The 11,376-nt window shown below is 37.0% G+C and overlaps 1 protein-coding gene across 1 annotated transcript; it reads right to left on the minus strand.

Moving 5' to 3' along the window:
* Positions 1-222: 222 nt before the first annotated feature.
* On the minus strand, positions 223-10,002 carry LOC116029439 (protein transport protein SEC31 homolog B-like). Its single transcript, XM_031271450.1, has 22 exons — positions 9,447-10,002; positions 8,719-8,794; positions 8,491-8,613; positions 8,095-8,191; positions 7,958-7,994; positions 7,763-7,868; positions 7,601-7,658; positions 6,887-6,984; positions 6,592-6,711; positions 6,459-6,501; positions 5,250-5,359; positions 5,044-5,171; positions 3,911-4,469; positions 3,749-3,841; positions 3,361-3,546; positions 3,053-3,266; positions 2,786-2,901; positions 2,507-2,686; positions 1,689-1,814; positions 1,292-1,574; positions 722-960; positions 223-631 (listed from the first exon to the last, which is right to left on the minus strand). The coding sequence occupies exons 1-22, from the start codon at positions 9,761-9,763 to the stop codon at positions 542-544; spliced, it is 3,399 nt and encodes a 1,132-aa protein (XP_031127310.1). The 5' UTR covers positions 9,764-10,002; the 3' UTR covers positions 223-541.
* Positions 10,003-11,376: the final 1,374 nt, after the last annotated feature.

Here is an 11,376-nt window from a genome sequence, read left to right on the forward strand (position 1 = left end):
AAAAAAAAAAAAAAAAAAAAAAAAAAACTTAAAATAAAAAAAATAAAGATGTATTGGGTGCATATTACTACACTATGAAAGAACCAAACCAGATGCCAAGAATGAAGAACACAGCAATACTTTTCTCAATCCAATATAATCAACACTAAAAAGTAAAAAGTAAAATTTTCATCACTCAGCTCATATTGTACTTCTGATCAGAAGAATTACAACAAAAATATGTTTTTGAAAGAAAGAAAGAAAAAAAGCTATATTTTCAACTTGAGATTTTAAATGTAAGGAAAATATAATCAAAAGCAATCAAATGTGAGCTATATTCTCTAATCTCTTGTCAAAATTGCAACACTAGATGCAAAAACAGAAATTGGGTTAAAAAAAAAAAAAAGGGCATGATGACAGGAGAAACTCTAACCCCATGATCTAACGATTATGAATCCTTGTGGACATACCTTAAACCCATGATTGGCAAAAATAAAAATAAAAACAAAAACCAAACAGAACCTAGATGCTAAATTTTGTCTGAGGGCAGTGCACATCACATTTATCTAAAGCTCTGCCTCATCTTGATCATTCGCTTAAGTGTTGCTAACCAAAAGTTGCACTCATCCCAATCACTGGTTGTTAGAAGTACCTATTCCAAATATAAATTGAAAAAATGAGAGATTATTCCATTTCAATTCATGCCAACTGAAAGGAAGGGGAGTCAGACCAAAAAAAGTACCTGAATCTGAAGGGCAGTACCGAAGTCACCATTGTCCAAAGCCCGACAGAGCTGTACAAGCTTTTCTGCAGCATTCTTTGATATATCTCCACTGTTAAGTTTAGCAAATAATGCCCCTAACTTCTTTGAATTATCCTCAATCTCGCGTTTCTTAGCTGGATTTGCCCTTTGCCCTCCCAATGCTTCTGATGTCTCATTGAAGAGTCTTGTCAAAGTTGTTACAACAGCCTTTTGCTCACCTATAGCACAAGACCCACACAACACAATCAACTGATTAAGTCAAACTAGATTATTAAAGACAAGTGGTAACTTCTATGTTAATTATTACACACTACCTTTGCTAGAAAAATTTTAATTAAAAAAAATAGAAATAAAATCTCTTCCATTATGATGCAATTCATGTGCCTTGTATACATTGTCCTCTTCATGGTTTAATTAATGTACACAGTAACAAATTTGACACAGAAATGTAGCATTCTGAATAAGTGAACTAAAGAAAAGATGATGGTTAAGACAGTACTATCAATCAAGTGAATCAAACATATAGTAAGAATGCAAGTAAAAGCATACCAGGGACATTAGAAGTGTCAACTGTCTGCACTGTGGGTGGAGGAGCGGCAGCAGCTACAGGAGGTTGGATTACTGTAGCTTGAGTAGGGCTGGCAGGTTGCACTGGGCTCATACTGGGTCTCTGAACTCCAGCAGGACCAGTGACTGGAGTAAACCCTCTAGCACTTGGTGAAGGTGCAACAACCTGGGGCATCTTCTGTCCAAGAGTTTGGACTGGAGATGGGTTAAAGCCGTATGTGCCAGGCCCAGGAGGACCAGGTGGATAACTAGGGTGAGCTGATCCCTGAAGCACCATGCAAAGGAAGGCTTAGAAAGAAAACAGTCATGTTTAAATACTTAACAACAGAATAACTCCAATGATCCTGAGTTCCTAAAAACAGAAAGTTTTTGCACATACAGGGTATAACTGGGAACCCAAAGTTGGCTGCTGATATTGCTCAACATGTTTCAAAGCAGGGGGGTTTGTTGGAATGAATGGTTTCACAGTAGACTGAGCAGGAATAGGTGGTGGGGCAACACTTCCCTGCAAGGGATTAAATAGAAATATTTTCATTGGAGAAATTAAGGAGAATAGAATCAAGAAACTTGCATTAAGACATTTTGTCTAATATATTTTAACAGTTGTGCACATTGTAAATGATAAAACATAGATTGCAAACACTAAAGAGCAATTCTTGAGGCAGAAAACAACAACAATTTTACTCAAATAGAAACTAAATAAGTGAAAACTCAAAAAAGAAAACTATGATTTACTCCAAAACTAAAACAAGAAATGAAATAAGCAAAACTCTGAAGAAAAAGTTAATCACAATATCTGATTCAGTGTAGACACAGTACATATCCAAATCAGCAATTTTACAGTAGGCCACTCTGATGAACATATATTCATTACAGCAATTGCACTTTCCAAAAAGGGAACCTAGGCCCAGTTTAGTTGAGAGCTATTTTTCAGCTTATCTATTTCAATTATATTAACACTATTCCAGATTTTTTACTCCGTTTAGAGTTGCTTAGAAAAGAGCCCGTGGCTTTTTAAAAGTTGTTCCATAAGCAATTTCAAGGAGCTTATTAGAATAAACTGAAAACAGCTTTTCTAAGGTGAGTCGAAATAACACAATAACACTCTATGTTGTTTAGAGCTTATTGAAAGTACTAAATATCTTAAAATCACTTATTTAAGATGTCTATCATATTGGGCACTAACGGTATAAATACCTGGGGAATGTGAGGAGCAGGTGTTGGAACAAATATATTAGGTTGTTGGATAGTTTGTGGTGGTGCTTGCTGGTAGGGGGCAGGAGGAACATATCCCTTGTATGAAGGACCAAGAGAGGGCTGATAACTATCAGCATATTGACTGCTAGGACCACTCGTCGTGAGCTGCGGTTGTGGCTCCTGAGCAGGAAGAGAATGCATTAGTGATAGTAATCCTTAAATGGTAGCAAAGAGCAAATGCCTTGGACAGCACAGAATGTCTAAGAAAGAATCTATTACTGGATAATATTGTTGAGATGCATCAAGCATGCCATAACTTGTTTGTTCAGGAGAGTGTGCAGGCCATGTTTGCATCTGAGAGCGATCAAATTCCATAGACTTCACTGTGCCCTTATCTGGAAAAAGTAAACAAATTTGAAAATAGGTAATAAGTACTGATTAATTGCAGGTGGTGTAAATAAACAGAATAAACAGAATAGGATAAATACCACAAGTGGATTCATTAGTGGCAAAATTATAAAATAAGCCTTGCTATAAGATTCAAACCTGGTTCAATAGAAAGAGCAATACGCTCCCGTAATATCATCAGTTCATGAGACAGTTCCTCAGTCCCCAGAAGCTTCAAGTACTCCATGGCTGTAGTTAAAAGCCCCTGACTTGCTAAGATTTCAGCATACTTCTCAACAAGCTTGCAGAGTGTAGCACTAAACCGTTTCTGCCCAGTTGCCAATGCAAATACTATAGTCTTTTCCATTAAATCCTACAAAACAAAAAAGAAAGATTAAAGTTGTGCCCATAATCTGAACAGAATCATATTTTAATGTTAATCCAAATGTCTCAATGCAGCACAAAACCTGAAGAAGGTCTATATATGATTTTCCATCATGCTTTTCTGCCAAAGTCCTTGACCATATCTCTATTGTTTTGTCAATATTCCCAGCACATATATAACAAAGTGTTGCTGGAAGTGTTTCACCAGCAGCAAAGAGTCTTGAAGCAAGTGTGTCACACAACAAAGTCCATTCATCTTGCTGAGCAAACTGTATAACATGGATGAGCATATAAAAATCATTCCTCCACCATGAGCATTACAGTTCTAAAATCACATCTGTCATACTGATTAGGGTGCATAGCTGAATGGCATGAATATGAGTTCCAAGTTACCTAAAGAAGTAATAGTTCAATTCTTGTTTTGTGTATGTTGGTGGGTGTGTGTGTGTGTGTGTGGGGGGGGGGACTTACAGTGCAAAAGAGAGCAAGTGTTTCTTTCCACGATTTCAAGGGCCTGGTGTTCACAAGGCTTTTGAGATCATTGTTAACCATTGCAAAAACAACCTGGCATTTAAAGGTGTTAGACACTAACATAAATAAAATAACAATGTGGCACGAGAATGCAATTACTACCTTCAGGTAAGAAGAACGACTTGTCTTCAGGTACTGATCACGAGTGCTTTCCCACAGGGAAGTACCACCAACATGTGCAATAACTAATGCATCTGCCATTTTATTAGCAGATATGCACAGTTCTACAGCAGCCTTGTAGTTTCCAACAACCAAAACACGTTGAACAGCATCATCAAATGATGCATCACTCTCGTCTGCTCCATTAGTCTCTAGTGGGGCTTCCTCCCAACCCATGGCAGCTTCATTAGTAGCAAAGTTACTTGCAGATGTTGACACAGGAGTATCAGTTTTGGGACTTGGAAGATTGTTGAAGAAATCCTCTCCATTATCAATAAGTTGCATCATGGTGTCTTTCTTCACATTATCCCCTTCTTTACCACCAGCAAGACTTTCCCCAATACCAAGGGCAGATGCTTGCTCAGAAATCTCATTCTGTGTAGTATCTTCTTTTTCTACAGGCACACTGAAACCAAGGTGTGAAAGTAGTTTTGTCCTTGCAGTCCCATCATCTTCAAACATAACCTTCAGGAAGCCCCATGTTTCCCTTTCATCACCAGATCTGTTTAGATAAAAGAATGGAGAGAGATTTTAGAATAGAACATGGTTCAGGCCAGAACCAGCTGTTCTGGTTCTCTGTGTAATTAAGAGGCTAACCACCCTTTAAAGTTTTTTTTATACTAAATGCTTGGGGAAGTGGTGTCCCAATATACTCAAATTCACCATACACTATGTAATATAAGCATATATTTGTACTAACACACACACGCGTTTTTTTTATACTAAATGTATACTAACACAATATACTCAAATTCACCATACACTATGTAATATAAGCATATATTTGTACTAACACACACACGCGTGCACGCATAAAATTCATTTTTTTATTATAACCAGAACTAGTGGTTCAGCATAAGAACCTCTTGTTCCAGTCACAATATAATAAGGATCCCGCACCAGGACATTGAGTCCTAGGGTTGCCGGGTTGGGGCCCAGTTACCAACCAGAACTGGACCTCTGGATGTCTATTTTCAGTTCAAATAGTTACCAATTCAGTTTGAACCAATCCACAATCACCTCTAGACATAACTAGATGAAATCCTTTCATTCACTTATTAATTAAAGTTGCATACTCTGATTCCTGAGATTTTTTTTCACAGAGAATCCTAAGTGATGATCTCTGCCCATTCTGAATTGCAGCTTCAAAGTCAGAAGAACGACTTGCCAAACCATGTTCAGTGTCTACATTTTGCATGCAAACCTGGAAAAGACACAATCTTATACAGTGTAAATCTAGATAAGAAGAATAGAGTAATACTAAACCAAGCTCAGCATATACCTCTGATGGTTTGTCGTTAGCATTAGTAGAATGAAATGAAACAAGCTTTCCTCCAAAACCAAAGGACACTCCTGATTTTCGTTTGTACCATTTTGGAGCTCTCAAAGAAGCTGCACCGGGGCACATTTGGGTACATAAAAATTCATATTTAGGGAGAAAACACCCCAGAAAGGATGATAGTATTATGCATAACAGTTTTTGAGCACAAAAAATGTGAAATTCAAAAAATGTAGGAGTATAGGACAGCCAACAGAAAAAGAAGGGGGTGGCACAAATAAAAATAAAAGTGATGCCAAAAATGCTAAACCATCTTAAGTGCATTCCCTCATCTCTTTCGTGTGGGAACCTGGATGGGGATGGTGGTGTAGATTAACAAGAGTTCACACCTTACCCTAGTTTGGCATAATTGGTGTAAAAGTGTCATATGTGAAAACTAAACTCATAGCCAACACCTTACCCTATTTTGATAAACATTTAGAAGTTGCAAGGATGTAACCTTTAGCAAAATTTTTATTCCTTTTTTTTTTTTCTGTTATAATTCAGTTCTTGAATAATTACCATTCTCACAAAGGTTGGGATACTACCTGTTATTCAATAACAAATTCAGTCAGTTCTACTTGAAAAGATAGAAAAAATGAAGTTCAGTTGAATGCTTTCTTTAGTTCTCTTTCACAATAACATGCCTTCCATCTTGGGTTGTACATGTTGATAATTATTAAATCTAGATATCCATGCCAATTCTCCCCTTGTACTCTTGATCTTTGCTAGAAAAACTTTTGGGGATGAGAGAACATGTGCCAACTATAGCATTCAGAAAGAATCAATTCTTCATCTGGTGTTGCATTAGAGAGGCATGTGAATCTTTGTGAAGCGCTTAAGACTGGAAGAAAGATCATTTTGTAGAAAGAGCTTAACATGTCATAGCAAGTATTCAGGTTCTTGGCTAGAAACATTCTCTTAGATTGGCTAATGTTTCGGAATTTTATGTAGTGTTTTACGAAGATAACTTGTCTTAGCATAACATGTGCTGACATCAGGAGAAGGAATGAAGGATGCATATTTTATTCAGCACTAAGTCCACTAGGAAGAAACATTTCTATAGTCATTTCTAAACACTGCAACTGTCTAGAATAATGCCAAATGATGTTTGCTGTTTCTGTAATTCTGTATCTTTCAGAATTTACCATAAGGCATCTAAACTAATGATACCTGCTCCAGAAGCACTCTCTTCAGCACGACATCGACCACAACCCTACAAAATTCAAATGTGTTAAATAAAGAATCCACTGCCTGAAATCAGTGCAGTTCAGAAATGATTACCACCAGGTGTGTGAACACACACCTCAATATTATAAATCCCCATCTTTCCATCAAAAGATGATGCTAATATAACACCTGGACACTTTGAGTACCAGTGTACATCAAAATTCCAATTAGTTCCTTCTGGCAGTTCAGAGACAATCTGCAGATGCAATTGAAAGCAACTTTCTTTAAAACACAGTTAATTCTCCATGGGCTCCTTCAAAGACTATTAAAATGGAACCATATATAGCAAACAAATGCAACTACTTCTAATGGGAGCACCACCATCCCATTAAAAAAAAAAGTGTTGCCACAGAATGCTATATTTTACCCACCTCACCAGAAACAACATCCCAGCATATAGTGCGATTGTCTTTTGCACAAGTAAGCAAATAGGAGCTATCAATTGGACACCAAGACATTGCAATGACACCTGATGAACAACAATCAAGTTAAGAGGTAAAACCAACAAAGTGGGAGTTAAAAAACTCAGAGAAAATAGGAAATCAGCAGAAGATGAAGCCTTTAGTTCAGTTAATAGCAAATTAACATCTCAATTGCTTTTTGTTTTCAAAAGAAGAACTCCAATTTTCAGCTAGATTCATTCGAGATCATACAGAAGTCTGAATAACTCAAAGCTTTTGGCATGATGAACTACCAGCATGTGTTCTTTAAAATATTATTTGTAGAAGTTTTTTCAATACATTGCTCCTAGGAAGCAATTAGAATACATATCTTGACCACAGATGGAACTGCACAGCTTAGCAACAATATTAGCTGAACTGCAGCCAAAACCATACCTCTTAGAAACAAAATTAGCAGGACTCAAACAGTCAAAACATACGGAGTACTATTTATATTGCATAATAACTTTGTTGAAAATTTGCCAACTGCTCATTTTGGTTCAATCTATGCTTTTTGTGATCATATGTTTTTAGAACAGAAAAACACCATACTCTTACAGAGTTACATGTGAAACCGTCAAACAAGGAACTTAGATGCTTGCAAGCAACTCAGTGAAAAGCACAGGAACTGCTAAGTAGACATACCCTTAGTATGTCCTACGAACTCTTTCACCGGAGACATCACATTCCGCATATCCCACATCTGTAGAAGTGCATCACATCAAAGTGACAAAGTGATTAAAAGATTTATAGAAAATTATTTGAAATTTTGAATATCGGAAAGCAGCAAAGGGAAACAAATTATACCCTCAGTGCAGGTGAACTATCTTCATCAGAGGCTACAATAAGCTGAGTGGCAAAATCAGGATGCCACTGCAAAACAGAGCACCGTCTTCTAACAGAATCTGAAAAACTGCAACATTACCGCTAACATAGGTTATACATTGTAATAAAACAAATGTATAAATATTCAAGTTTCTGCATTAAGGGCAAAGTTCTAGCCTTATGACCGGCTTCTGCTTCCTAAGATCCCAAACCACTGAGGAAAAAGAGACAAATAAAAGAAAAAGAATCAGAGGCCCATTATTCCAGCCTTCAAATGGATATATAACTCATATAACTTATTACTTTTTACTCACCAGTTGTGCCATTTAATGATGTAGAAGCCAACACATGTTGAACTTTGCTATTCCAGGATAAATATGAGATTTCAACTTGAGTTGATGATCCACTACCCTAAATAAAATTTCAGCACATTGTAAAATAAAGATACACAAAAGACCAGAAAAGCAAGTATTAATAGTCCAGTAAAATTCAGGTAAGAGGAAAAAAAAACCATCTTGGACCTAATTTAATATTTGTCCTGGATCATTAAAGCATTTAGGAATCAGAAATTTCTTTTCATTTCCCATTTCTAGAATTCTATCCATGGAAAAGGGATGCAACTCACACAAGGGGGGACATAACAATGGTCTTGATCAAAGTTATAACTAGAAATGCTTGCAAGTAATTTTTCTATGTAAGCTACTACAGACCTTCAGAGGAGGAAAATGAGTTGGTTCTGCTGGACGTGAAATGTCCCATATACAAATTTCACCTTCATCAGCACCAGAAGCAAGGAGATTCGGAGTAAAAGCATTAAATTCCAAACCATGAACCTGAAATATTTGAAAATCAGAGATGCATATGATATCATCAGATTACCAACAAAGGAAAATGCCAAAGAAAAACAAGTATGCAACATGTAAAAATTTGATACTTACAGGCCCACTATGCTTTGAAAGGTGACCAACAAAGGCATTTTCAGTAGCTTCAGTGCCAGTTTGATTTGCACCAGAGCTATAGGGGCGAAGTGCAAACAAAATTAAACAAGTGTCATGGATAGAGGATATTCTGAACAGATACTTGTAGAAGAAAACAACAATGCAGTGTAATAATAAATCAGTCCAGCATGTTAAATTCTAAGTTTTTGCAGTCAAATCAATTGCAGAAACTGCTCCAATTTCCATGTTCTGAGACAAATGTAATAAAAAAAAAAAAAAAAACTATATGCTCATTTTGCAGCAGGCAAAGTTCTCCAAGTCTTCATCGATTAAAAAGAAAAAAAGATTCCATGACATCGAATAATGTCTTCCAGAAAGAATTCTAAGGAAAAAAATTAAATTAAATTCTGTTGTCCAGCTTAAACCAATATAGTTCTGAATCATTGCATGTTTATGAAAACCCGAAAAAATGAAAGAAATTGATCCTGATATTTTTTTTAAAAGAGCATAAGGATTCAAATCCAATGAAATTCTAGTCAATTCTCAACTCTTCCAAAGAGGCTCCAATTAGAACTCGCGGTAATTTTAAATCAGGCACAAACGATCAGCAAATGGGACAAACAACGAGCAAAATTCAGTAACTCTAAAAACCAAAAAGGTTAAAATCTCAAACTACTAAATTGAAGAAACCCAATCCGAAACAGAACAAAGAAGGCGATCGACATTACGAGATCAGAGGCCTGGGATTCCACAGCCCAATGTGGCCATCAACAAGCCCACCGGCGATGAGGCCGAGAGAAAACTGCTCGGAATTCGGAAGAGCCTTCCCCCAAGACAAGCGGTTGAAGCGCTCGGAGCTGGTAACCGAGCCGGCCAAGATGAGCTGCTGATCATCTGATCCGAAGTCGAGCTTGAAAATGTCGAGGTTGGCCGAGGAGCTGAATGACAGATCCACCGCCCCCGCCATCGTCCCGGCCGCCAAGTACGGCCCCTCCGGCGCAAAAGACGCCGAGGCCGATCTATTGACAACCTTAACAAACGCCATGGCTCACCCAATCAATCCAACTATACAAATTCCCCCCGTGTATCCACCAACAAATGCGTGCCCGTTGGCACAACCCAATGTTAGGGTTTAATAGGATCGGGCGCACGCGAGAGAGAGAGAGAGAGTGTGTTTATGCTCTCTCTTATTCAATTCTTTGCAATTTTCCGATTTCACTTTCACTCTCTCCCCGTCTGTTTCTCTCCTTCCTGTCCGAGAAAGACACCGGCGTTTTTGATATAATGGAGGGGTAAATTTGGAAAATAAAATCTAGGCTGTTTCCGTATTATATTTGTCATTGCACCAATCACAGTTTGCCACGCCTCATCCATGTACGAATCACAAAATAACAATTTGCTTCCAAAATTCTTAACGGGATCTTTGGTTGAAAGGAAGAAATTAGGAGGAAAAGGAATTTTAATTCGGTGGAAAAAGAATAAAGTGGAATAAAGTATAAATTCAAATTACACTGTTTGGTATGCAGAAATAAGAGTACAGGGAATTGAAAGAGAATAAGTGATACAATGACTAAAATGTCCTTATGTAATAATAATAATATAATAATAATAATATAATATAACAATAACAATAATAATATGACGATTTTGTTTATTGGCGTTGAATCATTAATTGTGAAAGCAATTTCAATTTGCTTTTGCTCATTAATCCAAATGGAATCTTGAATTGCCATTTACATTTGAGGGGTAAAAATGTCTCACAGCATCTTATTTTTCTCCCACGGACTGTCGAATTGCAATTCTTTGGGGTGGGGTGGAAATTCTAATTCAACATTTGGAGGGAATTACAATTCGGTGGAATTACAATTCCCTCCAACCAAACGGCGTAATTGTGGTTTGCATGGAATTTCAATTCAACTACAGCTAATTTACGGTGAACCAAACAGCCCATAAATGTATACAATTTAACCCCATTCAATTGTTTCTTTTCCCACTTAACCCCTTCCCTTCCTCCTCCTTTCTCTTGTTTCGTTGAACTTCCAGAAATACCCTCATAGGGTATTTGGTTAGGACGAAATTAGGAAGAAAAGAAGTGTAATTTGGTTGGAAATGAATAAGGTGAGAATGAAGTAAGAGCATCCTTACTAGTGAATATTTAGGAGTTTTTGGAACAATAACATCCTACATAGAAGAAAGAGAAGCAAGGAGAGAGAAGGAAAAAATGGCCGCAAAGTATGGTTTTTGGTACAATAAAAGCACTCAAAGATTCCAACATAGCAGTCGCACCACGCTTGCGTGGGCTGCAACAATGGCGCCCAGCGGTGCACGCGCCTGACATATCTGTTTTCTTAATATTTTTTTCAATCAGATTTGTTTTTTTCTCTCCTCTCATTTTCTCTTTCCTAATCACACTTACAAAAACTCCTCAAAAACCACCAAAAAAAAAAAAACAAAAAAAACTCTAATACTAAGGATGCTCTAAGAATTCAAATTGCATTGCTTGGTAAAGAGTAATAAAATTTTGAGAATGGGAAGGGATGGAGTAATATAAAGACTAAAATGTCTTTGTGTAATAACAATAAGAATATCCCGTAAGAATCAAGGGAAAATTTGTAAGTTTCTTCATTTTTGCTTTGCAATTCATTGGGGTGGGTATAT

Source organism: Ipomoea triloba, chromosome 9 (assembly GCF_003576645.1).
Source record: "Ipomoea triloba cultivar NCNSP0323 chromosome 9, ASM357664v1".
Classification (NCBI taxonomy): Eukaryota; Viridiplantae; Streptophyta; class Magnoliopsida; order Solanales; family Convolvulaceae; genus Ipomoea; species Ipomoea triloba.

Excerpts from the sequence above, each read along its gene's own strand:
- LOC116029439 (XM_031271450.1), bottom strand. The coding sequence starts at position 9,763 with ATGGCGTTTGTTAAGGTTGTCAATAGATCGGCCTCGGCGTCTTTTGCG. Across the intron at positions 8,795-9,446 it reads AATCCCAGGCCTCTGATCTC|CTCTGGTGCAAATCAAACTG; the intron begins GTAATGTCGATC and ends TCGCCCCTATAG. Across the intron at positions 2,687-2,785 it reads CATCTCAACAATATTATCCA|GAGCCACAACCGCAGCTCAC; the intron begins GTAATAGATTCT and ends CTTCCTGCTCAG.